The 22,752-nt window shown below is 45.9% G+C and overlaps 1 protein-coding gene across 3 annotated transcripts in view; it reads right to left on the bottom strand.

The window, feature by feature from the left end:
- Window positions 1-21,206, bottom strand: part of HEPH (hephaestin) — a 49,169-nt gene extending 27,963 nt beyond the window's left edge. For 2 of the 3 annotated variants that reach the window (XM_081178678.1, XM_081178680.1), the window contains exons 1-8: window positions 21,100-21,206; window positions 14,583-14,787; window positions 10,494-10,738; window positions 9,076-9,291; window positions 8,241-8,420; window positions 6,804-7,058; window positions 4,996-5,164; window positions 813-952 (exon numbers count right to left, since the gene is read on the bottom strand). In XM_081178678.1, coding sequence (XP_081034804.1) covers window positions 813-952; window positions 4,996-5,164; window positions 6,804-7,058; window positions 8,241-8,420; window positions 9,076-9,291; window positions 10,494-10,738; window positions 14,583-14,752 — 1,375 coding nt within the window. In that variant the 5' untranslated portion in view covers window positions 14,753-14,787; window positions 21,100-21,206. Of the gene's footprint in view, window positions 1-812; window positions 953-4,995; window positions 5,165-6,803; window positions 7,059-8,240; window positions 8,421-9,075; window positions 9,292-10,493; window positions 10,739-14,582; window positions 14,788-17,392; window positions 17,579-21,099 lie in introns of those variants that run through there. The other variant, XM_081178679.1, reaches the window with a different exon arrangement.
- Window positions 21,207-22,752: the final 1,546 nt, after the last annotated feature.

Genomic DNA, 22,752 nt, shown 5'->3' with positions numbered 1-22,752 from the left:
CAGAGCATAGTCATCATGGCTAGTAGACATGGCTAGTAGTACTCTCCTCCGTGAGTTTGTCTAATCTTCTTTTAAAACCATCTTAGTAGCCATTACCACCTACATTTTGCCCATAGTGAATCATGGTAACTAGGAGCTGGTAACATTTGCTGTTTTGCACTTGCACATTTCTGGTTAAAAAAAGAAAAACTTTTAAAAATGTGTTTGTGGACAGGTACAGAAATACCTCCATGCATGCCCAGAACAGGCAAAGGTAGTAGAAGACAGGAGAATAATGACTGGGGGTAATGGCCAGAAAACATTGTATCAGAAACTATCTATTGCTGTGTGGACAGGAACCAGCAGGATGCATTTGAAAAATCTAAGATTAAAAAAAACAGTGTGTATTGATAGTCAATCATGTACACAGAAAAATTTGATTTTGTTTGCAACAAAATATGGGAGCCCCTCATTGATTGTACCCAGATTGTGGGACTCTGCCTGCCTAGGGAGGGTAGACTGATTCCTCCTTGGTGGTTTTCCACTGCCTTGTGAATACCATTTTTTTCCTAGTAGGCATTTCATTTTTGGGACTGCTCTTGTTTTTAGGTTTTTGTAACACTGCACTGGCTTTTGAATGACTATCCCTGTTTCCCAGATCATAAAATATTTATAGTTGATGTGAGCAGCATTGAGTGTCTCTGTTAAGACAGAAAGAGTGAGTTACAAATCTTCCAGATAAATAGATAAAACTTCCCACCGTGCCTCTCAAAATGTAACAAGTCATAGCCCATATATCTGGCTGGGCAGGAAAGTTAATTTTGATGTATTACCAAGTATTCCGAGATGCTTTTCTTCTTTTGTCCGCCCCTTCTCCACCTGAAAAGTTCCATCCATGTATTCAGTGTATTGGACCTTCCAATATGTTCCCCCAATCCTAGTGGAATTCTGCTTGAAAAACTGCTCTGAAGAACTAAACACAAAGAAGCAAACATGTGATTCCAGGATGCAACAACAACCAAATCTTTAGATTTTGCAGCTTTTGTTGTTGCTTCTGCAAATCCAGCTGCATCAGCCAAGATCCACAGTAGCTTTGATGCTGAACTATGCAAGACTTGGCAAAAGAAGACTGTTTTCATCGTTAACGCTGTCTTTTTAGGGAGGTGGAAAGGATGTTTATGTGTCACATATAAAGGCTGATAGTGCAGGTGGGTGAGAAAAAGTCCAGCTAATTGCCTTTGGGGAGAAGGGCCAGAGAGGCTCAGTAGCAGAGCATCTCCTTAGCAAACAGAAAGTCCCAGGTTCAGTTGGCATCTCCAGGTGAGCCAGGGGAAAACTCATGTCTGAGATGATAGAAAGCCTCTCCTGCCAATCAATGTAGACCACACTGAGGTCTCTTCCACACTTCTGCTTGTTCCTTGCCTAGAAAGCATGAGTCTCAGCGGCGTTTGATACCATCGACCATAACATCCTTCTGGACCGTCTTGAGGGGCTGGGAGCTGGGGGCACTGTCATACAGTGGTTTCGCTCCTTCCTCCTGGGCCGTGTTCAGAAAGTGGTGGTGGGGGATGAGTGTTCAGACCCCATGGCTCTCACTTGTGGGGTGCCTCAGGGTTCTGTCCTCTCCCCCATGCTTTTTAATATCTATATGAAGCCGCTGGGAGAGATCATCAGGGGGTTTGGACTGGGTGTTCATCAGTATGCAGATGATACCCAGCTCTACCTCTCTTTCAAATCAGAACCAGTGAAGGCGGTGAAGGTCCTGTGTGAGTGCCTGGAGGTGGTTGGAGGTTGGATGGCGGCTAACAGATTGAGGTTGAATCCTGACAAGACAGAAGTACTGTTTTGGGGGACAGGGTGTAGGCAGGTGTGGAAGACTCCCTGGTCCTGAATGGGGTAACTGTGCCCCTGAAGGACCAGGTGTGCAGCCTGGGAGTCATTCTGGACTCACAGCTGTCCATGGAGGCACAGGTCAAATCTGTGTCCAGGGCAGCTGTTTACCAGCTCCATCTGGTACGCAGGCTGAGACCCTATCTGCCTGCGGACTGCCTCGCCAGAGTGGTGCATGCTCTGGTTATCTCCCGCTTGGACTACTGCAATGCGCTGTACGTGGGGCTACCTTTGAAGGTGACCTGGAAACTACAACTAATCCAGAATGCGGCAGCTAGACTGGTGACTGGGAGCAGCCGCCGAGACCACATAACACCGGTCTTAAAAGACCTACATTGGCTCCCAGTACGTTTCCGAGCACAATTCAAAGTGTTGGTGTTGACCTTTAAAGCCCTAAATGGCCTCGGTCCTGTATACCTGAAGGAGCGTCTCCACGCCCATCATTCTACCTGGACACTGAGGTCCAGCACTGAGGGCCTTCTGGCGGTTCCCTCACTGCGAGAAGCCAAGTTACAGGGAACCAGGCAGAGGGCCTTCTCGGTAGTGGCGCCCTCCCTGTGGAACGCCCTCCCACCAGATGTCAAAGAGAACAACAACTACCAGACTTTTAGAAGACATCTGAAGGCAGCCCTGTTCAGGGAAGCTTTTAATGTTTGATGTATTAGAGTATTTTAATATATATTTTTGGGAAGCCGCCCAGAGTGGCTGGGGTAGCCCAGCCAGATGGGCGGGGTACATATAATAAATTGTTGTTGTTGTTGTTGTTGTTGTTGTTGTTGTTGTTGTTGTTGTTGTTGTTGTTGTTGTTGTTGTTGTTGTTTTGTTATTTTCTGCTTGTCCTGCACTTTCTAGCCACAGGTCCAAGAGGTTTTGCCTTTGCTCTGCTGCTTTCCCCTTGAAAATCTGTTCTTCAGCACTAAATTGGAACAAAAGGCAAACCACAGAAAACCCGAGTACTGTTTGTTCTGATTTAGGGCTAAAGACTGGGTTTCTCCAGAGGAAAGCAGCTGGGCGAACAGAGGTGTGGCTAAGCCCTAAGTTAGATGAACCAATAGTTTGACTCCATGAAAGTCGGGTTCCTAGGAAGTAGGGAGCATTTCCCCTTTGCTAGTCAGCTCAGGCCAGAGGTGGATAATGTCATAAGAACATAAGAAAAGCCTGCTGAATCAGGCCCTGTGAGATCTTGCAAGAACCAGTGGGGGCTGCCTAAGCAAGGCAGAGAGCTGAAAACTCTCTTCGTGAAGGGAAAACCTGGTGCTAAAAGAGCTTTAAAGCTCTCTGCCTTGCTTGCATTTAAATTGTGGAATTTTAGCCAGTGGTCCTTCAGCTGTGTGTGGTTGAAATGGTGCGAGTTAAATGCACGTTAGATGTGATCGTGCTGTTTATAACTAGCTGAAATCAAGGTGACCTTGGGTGGTGTTGACAGAACACTGTGTGTACCAAGTGAGCCAAAAGTAAGACAATTAAGAGAAGTAGCTCTCACCCAAATCAAGATTGGAGTAGAGAGGCTCATCCAGAACCCCTAGCTTTAAATGAAGAAACCGAGACACATAGCTGTCAATGTTTTCCTTTTTTTAAGTGAAATTCCCTTATTCTGAATAGGATTCCTCGTAAGAAAAGGGAAAAGTTGACAGCTATGCCCAGATAAAGGGCAGCTGGCAGATGGGATGAGAAAGTGCAACTGTTCAGTAATCTTAAAACACCATCAAAAAAGCAACTGCAGAGCAGCCCCACTATCCCCAAGGACACAGAGCTGTTGCTTTGTAAACATGTACCCAGTGTTCTGTTTCCCAAGGAAGCATAATCCATCCCCTTATTTCATTAAAAAAACACTATACCCAGGTCTATAATGCAGAAAGGTTGCAGCACCTGGGCCAAGTAAGAGGTGACATGATAGAAGATTATAAAATTATGCATGGCCTGTGGAAAGTGAAGAGAGAGAAGTTTTTATCCTCTTCTCACAATTTAACACTAGAACTGGCTGACAATGAAGGAGAATGTTGGGAGACTCAGGACAGATAAGGACTTCCTCACACAGGGCAACTGATAACTACCAGCCAGGATAACTATGCTGTGTTTTCAGCTGGAGGCTGCTATGCTCCTGATTCCCAGTTGCTGGAAACCACAGGAAAGTGATCTTGTGCTCAGGTCCTGCCTGCAGGTTTCCCTTTGGGGCATCTGGTCAGAATAGTATGCTGGACTAGAAGGGCTGCTGGCCTGATCCAAAAGGCTCTTCTAATGTTTTGATGATCTACCTCCCAACCTTGGGACACAGGGAATTAAAAGGGATAGGGAGCTCTCGGGATCTGCAGAAGACTACAATTCCCATGATTAGGGGTCTGGGGTATTATCACCATTATTTTTATTTAGTTATTATTAGACTTTTACCCTGCCCTTCCTCCCAAAGGAGCCCAGGTGTCTATCCACTTGCTGCTATTTCTAACTACAGGAGGGAGGTGGACTAGCCGACAAATTTCTGCCTTGTTATCAAACAGACCACAGGTGGACCAACTGCTACGGTTAACCATTTTTAAGCTGCTTTATATTTGCTGTAAAGGTAAAGGGGACCCCTGACCATTAGGTCCAGTTGTGGACAACTCTGGGGCTGCAGTGCTCATCTCGCTCTATAGACCGAGGGAGCCGGCGTACAGCTTCCGGGTCATGTGGCCAGCATGGCTAAGCCACTTCTGGCGAACCAGAGCAGCACACAGAAATGCTGTTTACCTTCCCACCAGAGCAGTACCTATTTATCTACCTGCACTTGACATGCTTTCAAACTGCTAGGTTGGCAGGATCAGGGATCGAGCAACAGGAGCTCACCCTGTCGTGGGGATTCGAACTATCGGCAAGCCCTAGGCTCTGTGGTTTAGACCACAGCGCCACTCGCGTCTCATATATTTGCTGTATGAGTACCCAAATTCAAAACCTGACCTACCACATTACAAAGAAGCTTGGTTCAAAAAATATTTTGGTTTCTTGGGGCAAAGTGCCACACTGTAGCGCCTTGAAAAGTGCAGGTTTAGCTACTCTGTTGAAAAGTCTCCTGTGCGATGGGGACCCCCTTTCAGCACTGTGTAAATGCATTCTCAAGCAGAGCAGGAAATCCACAAATAAAATCCCCCTTACCTGTTTGGCTGCAGCAGGCTTTCCCCAGTGCCCAGGTCTAACCCTGAGGGTCCGTAATTCCACTGAACTTCCTTTGCCGCTATGTAGTATTTGCGAAGTTTCCCTTTCAGGGCAGGCTCTGGATTCTGATAGGAGCAGTTCCTGACTTCATAGAGAGCCTCCATCCCAGCTGTAGGAAGCACAACAGAGCACAACACACTCAGACTGGCCTGCTTGTCAAAACAGCCTGCAGGTTGAGAGTGATGGAGGCAGGGGAGGTCAGGAGCAGCCCAACAGTCAGATCCTGTTCCCCACCACAGATTCAACTTCCAAACTCTATTTCACTTTAAAAAAACACATTTTTTAATAGTCTATATACACAAGGGAAGAAGCATAAAGAAATACAGTATGATCACATCTTGAGAGTGATCAACATGCACAATTTCATCGTTAAAAGGTTGAACCCAGGCTGGCTGAAACTGTGCAAATTAAATGCATACAAGGCAGAGAGCTTAAAAGCACCTTTTGAGCTGTGCTTTCCTAGTGCAGAAAGAGCGTCTAACCTCTCAGACTTGCCTGCTGGGCTCAGGGATACGCTTGGGCAACCTTGTGGGAACTCAGATGGACCCACAAGACCTCAGAAGAGCCTCCTAGAACACAGTTAGCAAAGCAGAAAGCTTAAATGCTCCCTGCCTTGCTTGTGGGGCAATGTCCATGTGGTGCACCAGCTCCAGAAGGTAAGATTGTTCATGAGGGGCCATTCCAAGGGGGTGGTTCGAGCATACATATTTTTGCATATACACACCACCCCTGGAACATAACCCCTGTGCAAGATGCAAACATGCTGTACTCATAATGTTACAGCAGGTCAAAAGAAGCATTAGGTGGAACACTACCATTAAACTTACTGTTCCAAAACATTACTAATTTTTCCCACCATAGGTTGGTTTACATATATTCTTTTGTATTAGATTAACTTAATCATAGTTAATAGAGACCAATTTTTCTCAATTCGTTCATATGTAGTAAGAGATATGCAGCTTTCATGCTTTGTCCCATATGGAAAATCCATCCTTGTACCCTTAGTGATTGCTGGCATCACACATATATTCCTATCTTGGCTCCCACACCCACACAGCACTTAAAACTTACCTTATCTAGATAAAGGTCCATGTTTTAAAGTGCTGCGTTCGAGCTCCCCCCCTCCTTTTTTTGTCCTGCGTTTTCCTCAGGAAAACCCACTCCTTACCGAAGAATCAGAGCAAACAGCAAATCTGCAGAAAACCCGATCGCTCTGATAAAGAGTGGGTTTTACTGGGAAATATGTCAGGGCAAAAGAAGTAAAAAAGTAAAAAAAAAGTGCCTGCTTTAAAGAGTGGACCTTTGCCCAGAAAACACAGAACGAAAGGTAAGTGTGGATGAGCCCTCTCTGCTCAATTATCCCTGGAGGTATGATTCCCAAAAACTACTGCATGGCCTAGATCAGGAGCCACCCAATCCAGCTCCAGGTGGAAGTGAATCAGCGACCTGATTGGCCTGCAGGAGCAGCCAATCAGGCTTCTAGATGAAGTGAATCCGCAACCTAATTGGCCTACAGGAGCAGCCCAGAATTAGCCAATCACGCGGGGCCCATTGTGTAAATAATGTATATATAGCTAGAAGTTTTGGGGGAAAGTTTCATTCAACGCTACTATGAGCTGAATAAAGAGCATGAAATTCACACTCGACTGAGTATATTTCACCCACTTTCTGTTGTCATGGGCAAGGAATTCAGCAAAGAACTAGTGATCACAGTTGCAAGGGGAACTCAGTCTGGGAGACTTCCTTACCTTGCAGGTGATCATGGACTGCGCAGTTCAGCAGCCATTTCCCAATGTGTTGAGGGATCATTTCTGCTGCCACAAAAGTGGCTGGGAAGAGGCTGGCCACGTCAGTCCTGTGGCCCCGGACAATCAGGGTCTGTCCATGGAAGAAGACGGTGTGGATATCAATCTCATTGCCCATCCCAAAAAGATGCCATGACACATGATCCCCAGCACACATGGTCATCTCAGGGAGGTTCCCAAACACGTAACCATTAATTGCTGCAGAAATAGAGATCAAGATGTTAACATGAAAATGGGGTTTCGTATCAGTGTGTGGGTGTACATATATGTAGCATCCTATATTCATAAAAATGTAAGGCTGTTACTGTGCAACTGGAGAATTTACAGTGCCTCATCACAACCCTGGATTTGCATAAAGTAAGGGTGAGAGAAGTGCAGTTTAAAATGGTGGCTTCAAACAACAGCAGAGGTTTGAATAAAGCAAAGACAGAGGTCCACAGGTTCAATGTATCCTGTTAATGTGCACAGAATTTAAATACCTTCTGCCTACTTTTTTTTTTGTAATGCCCCAATATTAATAGATTTGCTTCATTTTCCTTCTGTTTTGCAGTTTGGAGGCACATTGTGACTCGCCAATGGTTGTGTAATTCCTGTGAAGTTGTATAACTGAGTGGCTTGGGTTGTGTTGTTTCCCAATACAGCGTTCCCAGACTCACATTTGCTTTCATAAAGTATTAGGCATGAGTTTCCCTATGGCAGTACCCATATGAGGGAGCAAGTTGTACATGTGAAAGAACAAAAGCTGTGGCTGAGGAGGCTAGGTTGGAAGGTTATCAGAATGGCCTGTCCACATGATGTTCATTCACTGGTGCTCCAGTGGCAAACCTGTGGACGAGATATAGTTGCTAAGGATGATGAGAGATCCCACTTGCCACCCTTGTATTGTGTTCCCTACTGTCAAGTCACGAGAAGTGACTAACACATTCCTCCACTCTCAGAGGCTTGGGGAGGGGTATCCCAGGGGGAGGGGGCCTTGTAAGCTGCAGGACTCCCTCCTCACAGAGGCTCCCCTGGCACTTTACTATACAACTTCCACACTTCAGGATGCTGAAGACACACCTCTTTATCTGACACCTGAGGCGTATATTTTTTAGGAGTCACTTTATTTTTATGATTGTAAGTTGTTTCAAACTGTTTTCAGTGTTGTTTCAATGTTGTAACATGCCTTGGGAACTTAGGGTGAAGGGAAGACAATCCATCAGTCAGTTAGTCAGTCATTTTAATCAGTTATAATTCTTTCAGTGTTTGGCAGCCCTGAAGTTAATACATCTCTGTTCTGTATGATCTCTGAGTTTATTTGATCCAGAGAGGGTGTGCTACAGCTGTCCCTACCTGGATATAAACAGAGGTCAAGAAAAGGTCCTGCCCAACTGCACCCACCATGCATCTTGTTGCTCTCCCTGAACCCCTCGTCTTCCTCATCAACAGTGCTTGGATCTCCGCAGAAGGAGGCAATGTTTTGATCCAGGTGCCAGCTCTCATTCTCATCAACCACGCTGAACATCAGAAAGAAATCCAGGTCCGCGTCATGCCGCCTTTGAGAAACGCTCTTCAGAGTCCCTGGGCCAGGAGAAGATAGGAGTGAATGGAAGGAGCCAGGAGGCCTGATCCTGTAGGGGGAGCATGCTGGATTTCTTCCTACTTTCAAGAAAACCCACCTCTCTTAGCCCTGAGGGAACACACTTCTGCTCTCAAAGCAAGTCTGGCGAAGGACTGTGGGGCTGGCTTCACACAGTGGTGAGCAGCGTCCCTCCTCCAGGCAGCAAGTGCCACCATTTAGTGCAAATCCACTTCATACATTTAAATCACATTCATTTGAGAGCCAGTGTGATGGCCACTCTAACTGGAGGAAAGTGGCAGGACAAATGGAACTGTGGCCGAGCCCTGATATCTTGCCACCTCTGTATGAGTTCAAAAACCAATAGCACCCAAACAAGAAAATAAAACAACATATTATATATATTTATCCTAAAACAAGGCCTTTGGGCCTTGCTTCTTTCATTTCCAGTTCTGCAAATGGCATGTTACAACCCCTGACCTCTTTCTTTCACTTAAACTACCAGGCTGAATATGGTCTAGAAGTTTGTTTCAGTCAATTTAAACCTGAACTGAGGAACAATTCAGGAAAGGTACTTGTGGCCTATTGCACTGTTTGTGATATAATTTCAAAAATAAGCTATGAAATTAAGCAATCTTTTCCCAAGGGCAGCCTTACCTTCTCTACATATCAGCAGCGGCCCAATTAAGCCAGTGGCAATGTCTTTTGCTGCATCAACATGAGAATGATAGATCCATGTTAAACAGGCTGGGTCATCATCCGTTGGACCATGATCCTCAGGAACAGTCCAAGTATATGTGTGGTTCCTGCCCGGGGGGATGGCATCATCCTTCTTAAGGTCTTGGGAAGAGGACTCATCAGGGTATAGGGATCCTGGAAAAATTGAGAAATTGCAGTATACATTCCGTACAATTTCCATTTAATACAGTTGCATTAGCCTTGAGAAGAGCCTGCTGGATCTGGCCCGTGGCCCATTTAGTCCAGCATCCTGTTCTCACAGTGGCTGATCAGACGCCTCTTCTGGGAAACTCACAAGCAGGATTCGATTGCAAGAGCACCCTCCGCTTTGGCGATTTCCAGCAACTGGTATTCAGAGCACAGCCATCATGGCTAGAAGCTACCGGCAGCCTAATATTCCATGGATTGTACTGTTGCACACAACCCCAGCTTCTGAGTTTCAAGAGACTACAGGGGTGCCAGTACATAGCCAGGGTTCAGTTCCATTGGAATGAAGATAAATAGACTGTGTTGATAGGATATTTGTTTTTACACATATATACAATCTGGGGACGCGGGTGGCAGTGTGGGTTAAACCACAGAGCCTAGGGCTTGCCGATCAGAAGGTTGGCGGTTCGAATCCCCGTGATGGAGTGAGCTCCCGTTGCTCGGTCCCTGCTCCTGCCAACCTAGCAGTTCGAAAGCACGTCAAAGTGCAAGTAGATAAATAGGTACCACTCCGGCGGAAAGGTAAACGGCGTTTCCGTGCGCTGCTCTGGTTCGCCAGAAGCGGCTTAGTCATGTTGGCCACATGACCCGGAAGCTGTACGCTGGCTCCCTTGGCCAATAAAGCAAGATGAGCGCCACAACCCCAGAGTCGGTCACGACTGGACCTAATGGTCAGGGGTCCCCTTTACTTTTTTATATACAATTTGAGCATGGGATGGAGGGGCTCACAGCATTAACACTCTAACCTATAACAGTATACTTGAAGAGCTTCCATTTTGACAGCAGCCTCTCAAACTTAACACCCCACTATGAATTGCTTTTAAATCACCCAATGATTAGAGAGCCAGTGGTTAGAGTGTCTGACTAGGACCTCGGAGACCACGGCTCGAATCCCACTCAGCCCAAAAGCTCACTGGATCACCTTGGGCCAGTCATCGCATCCCATGTACACCTTGAGCTCCCTGGAAAAAAGGTGGAGTAAAAATGCAATATATAAATATATAGATAAATAAAAGCATCATATGCAACATGCCAACTCATGTAGAAACATCCACGAAAGCAGAGGTGAGAGGAAACTTGTTTATTATTATTTATTCAATTTATATATTGCCCTTTATCAAAATACTTACCTTCTGAGTCCTTCTTGTAGAAGACACCATGAGGATGAATGGTGAATGGTCGCCTGCCAAAATTCTTCAGGTGTACAATGATGGTGTCACCCACTTCGGCTCGTATGATGGGCCCAAGGAATCCCAGCCAGGAGGGTTTGGGTATTTCTGATGTGTACGTTTCATCTAAGTATTGCTTATACACAGATTTCCTGTAGATGCTGCCAATTCTGTTCTCGGCAGGCTGGAGAAAACTAGAGGCTATCCTGAAAAGGAAGGGGGAACAGCAATGACAATATTGGTAGCAATTTTCATATGTGCTGATACATCTCTCCTGCTATCTGTATGCACAGCTGGTTGTTTTTAAGGGAAGGCAGAGAGAAGAAAATGTGTGTTTTATTTGTTTATTATTAGTCACTTTATCTTGCCCTGGGACGCGGGTGGTGCTGTGAGTTAAACCACTGAGCCTAGGGCTTGCTGATCAGAAGGTCGGTGGTTCGAATCCCCGTAACGGGGTGAGGTCCCGTTGCTCGGTCCCAGCTCCTGCCAACGTAGCAGTTTGAAAGCACGTCAAAGTGCAAGTAGATAAATAGGTACCGCTCCAGCGAGAAGGTAAACGGTGTTTCTGTGCACTGCTCTGGTTCCCCAGAAGCGGCTTAGTCATGCTGACCACATGACTCGGAAGCTGTACACCGGCTCCCTCGGCCAATAGTGAGATGAGCACCGCAACCCCAGAGTCGGCCACGACCGAACCTAATGGTCAGGGGTCCCTTTACCTTTTATCTTGCCCAGAGCAACCCAGAGTGGCTTACACTCAACCAACCAAAAAAACCAACATAGATACATTAAAACCAAGAGGGGAAAAAATTCAGTGGTACCTCAGGTTAAGTACTTAATTCGTTCCGGAGGTCCGTACTTAACCTGAAACTGTTCTTAACCTGAAGCACCACTTTAGCTAATGGGGCCTCCTGTTGCTGCTGCGCCGCCAGAGCACAATTTCTGTTCTCATCCTGAAGCAAAGCTCTTAACCCGAGGTACTATTTCTGGGTTAGTGGAGTCTGTAACCTGAAGCGTATGTAACCTGAGGTACCACTGTATATTAAAAACATCCCACCCACTTTTAAAAACGGGTTTAGTACAGCAGTTCCCAGACTGGATGGTACCTTCCCCAGGGGCGGTGGGGGGGGGCGGGATTCCTAGTTGACGCTAAGAGACAAGGAGCTGGCAGGGAGGCAATGGAGGTAGAAATGGCTATCAAACTTTGAAAAGTTGGCATCACTGGATCAAGTTTATCAGTTTTGTTGAATCACTCAAACTAAAAACTTTTAATTGGGTTTTAAATAAATGTGCAATTAATGAAACTAAACCATTGGTTTAATAAATCCTGAGTATGTTCTTGTTCTGCTTAAGAAACTCAGCTGTGCTTTACTACATCAGATTAGCAGTCACATACCCCTTGGCAAGAATTCTGCTCTGGCAGTTTACTAGGTAAAGGTAAAGGGACCGCTGACCGTTAAGTCCAGTCGTGGCTGACTCTGGAGTTGCGGCACTCATCTCGCTTTGCTGGCTGAGGGAGCCGGCATTTGTCCACAGACAGCTTCCGGGTCATGTGGCTGGCATGACTAAGCCGCCTCTGGCAAACCAGAGCAGCGCATGAAAACGCTGTTTACCTTCCCACTGGAGTGGTGCCTATTTATCTGCTTGCACTTTGACATGCTTTTGAACTGCTAGGTTGGCAGGAGCAGGGACTGAGCAACGGGAGCTCACCCCGTCACAGGGATTCGAACCGCCAACCTTCTGACTGGCAAGCCCTAGGCTCAGTGGTTTAGACCACAGCGCCACCCACGTCCCTTTTATCAAAGTTAAAGCAACCAGTGGGAGTCCTAAGTCCAGCCAAGCAGTGACGTGCTTTTTATCTCTATTTGAAGGTGAGAGGTGCACAGCCATTAATGTGCACAGCGGCATCTTGGGAGGGGTGTTTCCAGCTACCCCACCCTTTGCCCTTGGAAACTGCTGCAGGAGATGGGCTGTGAGCAACATCATGGGAGGGGTGTTTATTAGGACTAAGGTGAAAGTGTAAAGCTACCTTGTTATGCTTCGGGTGATGCATGCTGTTTAAGGAATCTTGTTATATGTATAGTATTAGAATTTGGTTTTTTTATATGTTATTATATTTGCTGTTGTTTTACTATATTATTGGTTTTTGCAGTGTTTGTTCGAAATGCATCTGTTTCTTTGTTGCAAGCCATTTTTAGCATGGTGTGTGTGTGTGTGTGTGTGTGTGTGTGTGTGTGTGTGTGTGTGTGTGCAAAAGCAGGATACAAATAAAATGAATGAATGAATGTCAGACTATGGAGATTTTGAATATTGGGTGCAGAGGGTAGGGTGGGGGGTAGTTTATGATGATTCCAGACAAGTGGGGAGAGGACAGAGGTGAAACCATCTCCCTCCCCCGTGGGAAAGGCAATCTCTTGTATCTTTTACTGATACAGAAAATTGAATTCTAGTAGATACAATTTCTCTCTGTCCCTTGCATAACAACCTACACCAGCCAAAAGTCCTGTATACCGATGTTCAGAAGTGTAGCCATTCTCTAAGCTGTCTAAAACATACATGTACCTGAAGAGTGGTTGGACATGTACAACTCGTTCACGCTTCCAGATGTTGGACTCCCAGCCAGCAGGGTGCCCCTTGAACCAGCTGTGCAAATGCTTGAATTGATTTTTTTATATACCGTATTTTTCGCCCTATAGGACGCACCTTTTCCCCTCCAAAAATGAAGGGGAAATGTGTGTGCATCCTATGGGGCGAATGCAGGCTTTCGCTGAAGCCTGGAGAGTGAGAGGCGTCGGTGCGTACCGACCCCTCTCGCTCTCCAGGCTTCAGGAAGCTATCCGCAAGCCTTGCGAGCCCGGAGGGAGTTCCAGCGGGCTTGCAAGGCTTGCGGGCAGCAGCCTGCAGCCCGAAGCATGGGGCACCCTCCGGAGGGTGCCCCGCGCAGGTGTCCGCAAGCCTTGCAAGCCCGGTGGGAGTTGCTGCTGGGCTCGCAAGGCTTGCGGATAGCAGCCTGTTCTGGGGGATGGGGTTGGGGGAAGCTTGGGCTTCCCCCGACGCAGCCCCGCGGCTGGGGGGGAATTTATTTTTTTTATTCATTCCCCCCCCCCAAATGAGGTGCACCCTATGGGCCAGTGCGCCCTATAGGGCGAAAAATACGGTATAAAAAAGGGAACTGAAAAAAATCCAGAATTACATTGCTTTTGGGGTGTGTGTGTTAATCTCCTTTAATATTTTCACAGATGGATTCAGGAAGGTTATTTTTGGGCTAGACCAGTGGCTCCCAAAGTGAGCAATACCAGGATGGGGGTTCCCTGAGGAGCATGGGGATGGCAAGGGGGTGTTGCAGCTATAAATGTCTATCAGACTTTGAAAAGCTGGTATCACTGGATCAAGTTATTCAGTTTTGTTGAAATAATTAAATTGAATAGTTTTAATCAGATTTTGAATAAATGCAATTATTTATTACTGTTTTGAATTTGGAGTTTCAGCACCCACTTTTCAAGCAGGGAAACTCAATCTGCTGGCAAACATTCGACAGAAGATATTGTCCCCCTCAGCTCTTAAATGCCATGGCAGTGGCGTCAGTGCTACACACAGAAATTTCTGCTTGTGCATGTGTGTGTGTGTGGGGGGGGGCAGCATTGCCAATAAACCACCAGAGCAGAACTTACAGATGTCTCATTATTGCTGCAATACATGACTGATTTCCCATCACCTTCAGGTTATTTCTCAACCTGGGACCTTCCAGACATCTTGGACTCCAGCTCCCATCAGCCCCAGCCAGCATGGCCAACGGTCAGAGATGATGGAAACTGTATCCAGCATCTGAAGAGTCATGGGTTAAATCACATCCTGGTATTTTGTATGTTACACTACTGAAGCTTGGTAATTCTCCTGTTTCTTAGGTAATGTGGCATTAACCATTAAACCAACCAAGACCAGATACATATCAAGAATGTATTATCCTCCATTTTTTTTATATGAAACTCTGAAGTGGCTAGAGTTAACTAAGTTATTAAGCCAGGACCTAGTAAACCAAGAAATGAAGCTCACATATCATTTGCTATGCTTTGTCCTGTGATGGTGTTCTTCCCCAAGGGAGCATAGTTCCAGTCCACTTCACGGATGCCCAGGTAGTAGACTCTGGTGGCACCTTCAGCCAAGACATGAACAAGGAGGTGGAGGTAGAATGCAGTGTGCCATGTTTGCTTACAGGACAACATATCAGCTCTTGGAAGGTCAGTTCAGGTGTCGAGGTCTTCAAAAAGGGAGGAAATAAAAATAAAATCTTAGCACGAGTGAAGAAGGAACAGAGGACACTGGCTTATACTGAGTCAGGCCATAGGTTCAAGCAGTTTGGTACTGGCCTTGCTGATGGACAGCCCTCTGCAGGCTTTCTGACGTGGCCTGTTTCTCAGCCCACCTGGAAACATTGGGGCATTGAACCTAGAACCTTGCACACTCAACTCCTGTTTTCTGCTGCTAAGCGACAGTCTTTCCGTAAGAAAGAAAGGCAGGAGCCGGTACAAGGCCATATAAATCTGCAGATTTTATTTTCCAACAGATGGTGTTTGTGGGTGAATGAAGAGAAGGTGATGTTCTCGGCATGTAATCCACCCCACTACTGTCCATTTAATTAAGTGCCAGATAATGTCAAGATGACATACAGCTTCAAGGACTCTTTCTCTTTGATGGTGGAGCAGGGGCTGATTTAATTGTATCAGCTAGGATGCAGATTTCAGTCTCCTAGTCTACCCACCACCAGCACCCTTCATGGGGGACCTGGAAAAAATGTCTGTATTGTCTTCCCAGGTTCCATTACCAACGTGTCCCACAGCCCTTTGGTTCCTTTGATCCCAGATAGGCTCTAAATGCTTCAAAGTTGGGGCCTTCACCTGGGCAGCAGCCAAACTCTGGCCCTGCCTGCCTTTGGATGGACTTATCAGCCTGCCAAAACGTCTGAAGGGTACCAAGTTAGGGAAGTCTGGGATAGACTCTCAGTGCCCAATTCAAAGCAGTAGCCCATTCCAAACATGACTAAAGCCTGCTAACATTTTTGTTGTTGTTGTTGGCAAAAATAATTATATGGAATGAAACGAAAACATTTGTTTGCATGCCTATAGCATGAAGGTTAAAAACCCCCAACAATCATCAGTTGCCTGGTTTCATATTTTTAGCTACTGATACAGGCAACAAGACCAGAGGTACATTTGAAGTTAACCTGCTGTTATTTATTTTTATGTAGGAGACTACCAGCCACCTTTTTAGCCAAAGTTATTGAGCTTTCTTCAGTTGTTGAGCCAGGTGCAGTAGCCCCTGTGCCTGAATCCTAAATGTTTTGCTATTGTGAAAATAGGATGCTGGACTCTATGGGCCAATGACTTCCACTCTGAGGAGGACCTGAGTGGCCCTATGGATTTGAAAATGATTTTTAATGTGTAATCATTGTCCAGTCTCTCTCTCTCTCTCTCTCTCTCTCCCCCCCCCCATCCCTTTCCCCTTGTATGTGCTGCTCTTTTAGACTGTAAGCCCTCGGGTGGGAATTGTCTTGTTTTGACTGTATGCAAACCACTTCAGGAGCCATTTTGGATGAAGAGCAGGGTACAAATGCTCCAAATAGATAAACAAACCCCACGGTGGAGGAACAAATCAAAGGCCAAATCATTCTGCTGTGATAAGAATATATTTCCTCCTCAGAAATGATCCCAAACAAGTTGGAGTCAGATAGCAACTGCCAGATGCTTCCAAGGTCATTTGTCTCTCCACTTCATTGGAAGCCTTGTAAGTAAGAAACTTACTGTTTTCATTACTCACTTTGCTTAGAAGGCTTCTGATTAAACACAGAAGAACCTAAGCCCACAAGAATCTAAGAAGAGACCACCTGGATCCTCTTCCCACAGGCCAGATGCCCAAAAGGGCACTCTCCCCGCTGGTGATTTCCAGCAACTGGTATTCAGAAGCTGACGTGAGTGCTGGAAGGAAGACCTGCTCCCTGCTGCAAGGCCCGTTTCCACCTGGCCTAGGGGACGGGGCCCACATTTACCCAGAACAGCTAAAAGGCTCCTGAGAGGCCACTGGGACATTGCTGCCACCGAAAATGCTTTGCAATGTAATTAAATAGTTTTAAATCTGTGGCGTTTTAAATGTTTTGGGTTTTGTTTTTGTTTTTGTTTTTTTTGCTCTGTTGTGGGTGGGATAAACGTTTACCATAGATTCCGGCATATTAGGCCACAGGGCGTATAAGACGACTCCCCAAATTGCCAATTTGAGGGGTCAACTTATACGCCCAGTTGCCTAATACGCAGCATCAGTGGGCGGCGGGTGGCATGCCACGCTGGGGGGAAGCTGCCCAGCGAAGCCGGCTTAGCATCACTGGGCGGCGTCCTCCCAGCATGGAGCCCGCTGCCGCTGCCCAGCAAACCCATACCCGGCGTATAAGATGACCCCTGACTTTTTAGAGGATTTTCCGGGGTTAAAAAGTCGTCTTATATGCCAGAATCTACGGTAGTTGGGACTGGGGACTAGTTTAGTTGTAGCATAAATGCTTTTTTAAAAAAATAGTTTCTACTGTTTTATTGTATAGTTTGTATTTTGTTTTGAAGGAGAGGGGGTCAGGGCTGCCTGGGTGTGGGCCCCAGCCAACAGAATGGCTGGGGCAGGTTCCATCGTGGCGGGGGGATGCACTGGGACATCTGATTTCAGAGATCATGGACAGGAGAAGGAGTCACGCTAAGACCAGACCATGTCATTACTGAGGAGGCAGGTTTAGTCGTCGTTTGAAGACTACCCCTGCCTCTAGGTCTGGTCTTGACCGGAAGGATACTGGAATCATTAAGGGTTGTGTGTCATTTGTGAGCAAGCACATGATCTTAAGGTGCTGCTGTGCAATGCCAGGTCAATGATTCATAAGACCACTGCCATCCACGACCTGATTGTGGATGGAGGATTTGACCTGGCATGTGTAACAGAGACTTGGTTGGATGAAGCAGATGGGCCTGTCTTAGCTGCTGCTTGTCCACCAGGTTTCTCTTACGCACAGCAACCCAGGTCATATGGGCAGGGATGTTGGAATATTCTAGAAAGAACTTGAGAATTGGTCTTGAGCAGGTTGCTAGGCAACAGAAAAATCTACCCAGCAACAGGAGCCTTTATAAAGGGCATGTGATCAACAAGGGTCAGTGTATAAATGAGCATGAGTCAGCATTAGGTCTCTGGCCAGATGGCTGAAAGAGGAAAAGATTGTGTTATTTTATTTGTATTTGACCAGTGTAATTTTTTGTAAATAATAAAGATATTCAATTAAAAGGAAACTGCTGCAAGTCTATTAAAAGAAGAAAACCCAAGAGTAGATGCTGCACACACATCAACAGGGATGGGGAGGGTTGCAGTGATTTTTAGGAAGCTTACACCAGGCATCCTATTGGGAAGACCCAGTTTTCTGAGTGCATGTTCTGGATACAGTGGTTCTGCTCCTTCCTCCAGGGCTGTGTCCAGAAAGTGGTGTTGGGGGATGAGTGTTCAGATCCCTGGGCTCTCACTTGTGGGTGCCTCAGGGTTCTGTCCTCCCCCATTCTTTTAAACATCTATAAGAAGCCACTGGGAGAGATCAACAGGGGGGGTTGGGCTGGGTTGTTCATTAGTATGTGGATGACACCCAACTCTACCTCCCTTTCAAATCGGAACCAGTGAAGGCGGTGAAGGTCCTGTGTGAGTGTCTGGAGGCAGCTGGAGGATGGATGGTGGCTAACGGATTGAGGTTGAATCCTGACAAGACAGAAGTTCTGTTTTGGGGGGACAGGGGACGGGCAGGTGTGGAGGACTCCCTGGTCCTGAATGGGGTAACTGTGCCCCTGAAGGACCAGGTGCACAGCCTGGGAGTCATTCTGGACTCACAGCTGTCCATGGAGGTCAATCCAGGGCAGCCGTTTATCAGCTCCATCTGGTACACAGGATGAGACCCTACCTGCCCGTGGACTGTCTTGCCAGAGTGGTGCATGCTCTAGTTATCTCCCACTTGGACTACTGCAATGTGCTCTATGTGGGGCTACCTTTAAAGGTGACCTGGAAACTACAAATAATCCAGAATGCGGCAGCGAGACTGGTGACTGGGAGTGGCCGCTGAGACCATATAATACCGGTCCTGAAAGACCTACATTGGCTCCCAGTGCGTTTCTGAGCACAATTCAAAGTGTCCTATCTGTAATTCAAAGTGTTGGTGCCCTTTAAAGCCCTAAATGGCCTCGGCCCAGTATACCTGAAGGAGCATCTCCACCCCCATCGTTCAGCTCCAGGAGCCTTCTGGTGGTTCCCTCACTGCGAGAAGTGATGTTACAGGGAACCAGGCAGAGGGCCTTCTCAGTAGTGGCACCCGCCCTGTGGAACCCTCTCCCATCAGATGTCAAAGAAATGAACAACTATCTGATTTTAGAAGACACCTCAAGGCAACCCTGTTTAGGGAAGTTTTTAATGATTGATGTTTAATAGTGTTTTTAATATTCTGTTGGGAGCTGCCCAGAGTGGCTAGGGAAACCAGATGGGCAGGGTATAAAATAATAATAATAATAATAATAATAATAATAATAATAATAATAATAATATTGTGGAGGCAGAACATAGCCATTATGGCTAGTTGCCATCAGTCGCTCTCTCCTCCATGAATTTTCTCTGTTAAAGCCATCTAGGTTAGTAGCCATCACTGCCTCCTTTTGGAGCAAATTTCATGGATGATGATGATGATGATGATTTAAATTTGAATGTTTAACTATGCACTGGGTGGAAAAAAACATTTCTCTATCTCCCATCAAAAACTCCCATCGCTGTAGTGCTGAGGTAGCCAACACAGCACCTTCCAAATATTGCTGGATAGCAACTCCCACAATCCCTGCCCATTGGCCATGCTGGCTAGAGGTGGCAGGATTTGGAGTCCAACAACACCTGGAGGGCACATTGCCTACCTGCCTTCCCCTGCTGCAGAGGAGGAACAGCAGTGAAGGGACTTGGTTACAGAACTGAAAATTAAATTCTAGTCTACCCTAAGTATATTTTGAGTTGTGTGTCATTTGTGAGCAAGCACATGGACCACTGAACTTTATTATGGATCAATCAAACATGCATGGATCCCTTGCTCAAATACACTTCCACAGTGCCAGTCCTATGATAGCACCCCTAGGTATAGATTCCACCCTGTTCACTGGGCCTTATCCCCAAGTAAGTGTTCACAGAGTTGCAGCCTTAATGTCTGACATGTTGCTCACCCTTGAACGAAAGCTGTTCCCTAACTCAGCGTGTTGAATTATCCTGGCCTGCTACCTTTATAATAGGACAACATACCCGTCTTTCAGCATGGGTTGCTAAGCATCCAGTAACAAGATGCAAGGACATCAGCATACAAGAACACTATTGTATGCATGTGTGTTTTAAGACCCAACTTGTTTTTATGACTTTAAGTTGTTTTAAGTTGTTTTTAATATTGTGTTTTAATGCAGAAACACTAGGGTTGCCATACAGTCATACCTCGGGTTTTAGACACTTCAGGTCGTGTTTTTTCGGGTTACAGACCGCCGAAACCCAAAAGTACTGGAATGGGTTACTTCCAGGTTTCAGCAGTCGCACATGCACAGTAGCGCTAAATCACGCTTTGCGCATGTGCAGAAGTGCCGAATCGCAACCCGCGCGTGAGCAGACGCACCGCTGCGGGTTGCGAACGTGCATCCCGCATGGATCACATTTGCAGCCCGAGTATCCACTGTATTTCAAAAAGTGACAATTGGGACTCGAAAGTCTTTGAGCTGTTTTCTGGCAGTTCTTTCAAAATGTCAGGACATATGGCAGCACTAAGCAACATATCCTAGGAGCTTAAGGTGAAGGACATGCCATTATTAATAATAGCTCTGTTGTTTGTCTCTTTTCAGTGGCAGAGACTGCAAAACACTTTTGACGTCCGGAAACTATGAAGAAGATGCTCCCAGTCTTTAAATACTGCTTGATAAACAAAATCCCTGTGGTCTACTTAAAACACAGAAAGCCCATAAAAGAGAAAATTTTAGGCGAACATATACACATACACAAAGTTATAATAAAAAATACAAAGAAATACATAAGCAAAAACAGAGAATCCATCACTAAAACATTAAATTAAATTTCAAGAAATAATAAAACAGAGCAGTGTTATTAATCTTATGAGCAAGGGAAATCTTGTTTAAATAAGTGAATCTTCAGGAAGTATTGAAACCTTGCCACAATTTCTGCCTAATCTAGAGTATTCCAGGTGTCCTGAACTATTGCTCCCACCCTAAGTAGCCCAAAAAACCTGGAGGTGGACCAGGATGGCAAAGAAGACCGTCTTAGAAGTCACCAGCTTCAGAAATAATTCCCCTCCTTACCCTCCCCACATCATACCTCAGGTCCCATTGAGAGATGTGACCCACTTGTACATGTGCAATTTGCATGCTTCCTGAGAAGTAAGCCCAACCAGAATTTACACTCAAGTAAGCGTGCCTAGGATTGCGGCCCAAGCAACTTCCCCCTTGCTAACTAAGTATTCAATTAAATAAGTTCACATATCCCTTACTTTGATACAGGAGGAAGAGCTGGTTAGAAGCTGAGACCATGGGAAGGGTTTCAGAACTGTTCCCCGAACATTTTCTTCCTGAAGCTCCAAAGAAGCCATATGATAGCTACAGACGCCAAGAGGGGGCAAAGTCTAGGCCATAAAACCAGCTGATCCCTGGACCCAAGCCATTGGCCTATCTGGAACATGTAATGCTTTCGGAATGCACTAAATAGAATAAATGTTTTGCAAGCTGATTGGCTGCTGAGCAAGGAACAGCCTTATGTTGATCAATTCAATGTCATTAGCATATCTGTATGCCGCCTACATTTGTTTCGTTTTCAGGCTTTAGATGGCAAGGGCAAGCTGCTTGTGCAGCTTGTTACTCCCAGGTCAATTATGACTGGATGTCGCTTTATGGCATTGAAGTGTGAATGTGCATGCCACCTTTTGGTTCTTGGAGGAAAGCTGGTACTGTATATATAAATGCAATAAATAAATGAATTAATCTGGTTCGACAGCAGGCAGTGGCTGGCAGAGCCCTTTGCCCAACTATGGCAGAAAATGGGCAGGGGTGGTCTGAGCAAAACAGCAGCTTTAAAAAAGCAAAAGACAAACAAACAAAAAACCACACACACACACCACACAAAAACAACAACAAAAAAACCCCACAACTAAACTGAAACAAAACTCCCAGCCTTCCAAGCAAAGAGCAAAAGGAAAGAAAGTGGTTTCATCGTGCATACAATGAAGAACCTACAATAAAGGGTTTCATATAAACATTTTTGGTTGGTTTCAGTATTTTTTTATGTTACCCTTTATGGATCTCTGGAGCCAGGATATATGAAGTGGACTTGAACTGGATTTGGAAGCGAACCACTATCTTTCCTGGAGAGTGGGTGGGGGAAAACATTTTTCACCTCCACACAGATGTTCAGCATGGTTATATTAATTAAATAATATATAAAATTGCCTTACAGCATGCGTGTCCACTTGACTGCTTCGATCCGCAGAACTAGCGCTATTACAGGCGCCACACAAAATCCCTTCTGCGTTTACGAGGAATTGATCTTTCTGTGCGGTGTCGCCTGCACTCTGGAACTCCCTGCCTGCTGATATCCTTCAGCATACTCTTTTCGGCACCTGCTAAAAGTATTTATTGTTTAGCATGGGTGCTGTCAGGATTTATGTTGGGGGGCAGGCTTCATGTTGTGGGGAGCAGAACCTCAGTCAAAGAAGTATGTAGTTTTACTTGCGGAGGGCAGCTCCTCCTCTTGGCTACGTCCAGGTTGTTCAGATATGCTATTTTAACGTTTGAAAGTTTTATTTTTTTGTTGTTAATCCAATTGCTTTATTATTATTTTGTAAAATGCATTGAGGTCGGGGTTTTTTTGCGTATAAATTCTTCGAAATAAATACATACGTGAAATGGAAAGAGAAAGTGAAAGGACTGCATACATGTATACGTCAGGAAAGCTAAGTGATTCGCTTAGAGCGCATTCGCGGCCCCAGCGTCGGCAAGCGGCACACCGCTGACGCGCCGCCCCTTCTTCCGAAACCTGCCTTTTTCTGAATAGCCGGACCGCTCTTCCTGCACGTGCGTGCGAGTTTGTGTCGCCTCCGCTCCAGGGGCGGCCAATGGGCGGCCGAGTGCGAGGCCCCGCCCCCTTCATG

This window comes from Podarcis bocagei, assembly GCF_964188305.1.
Source record: "Podarcis bocagei genome assembly, chromosome: Z".
NCBI lineage: Eukaryota > Metazoa > Chordata > Lepidosauria > Squamata > Lacertidae > Podarcis > Podarcis bocagei.
This window is presented reverse-complemented; position numbering and strand designations above follow the sequence as displayed.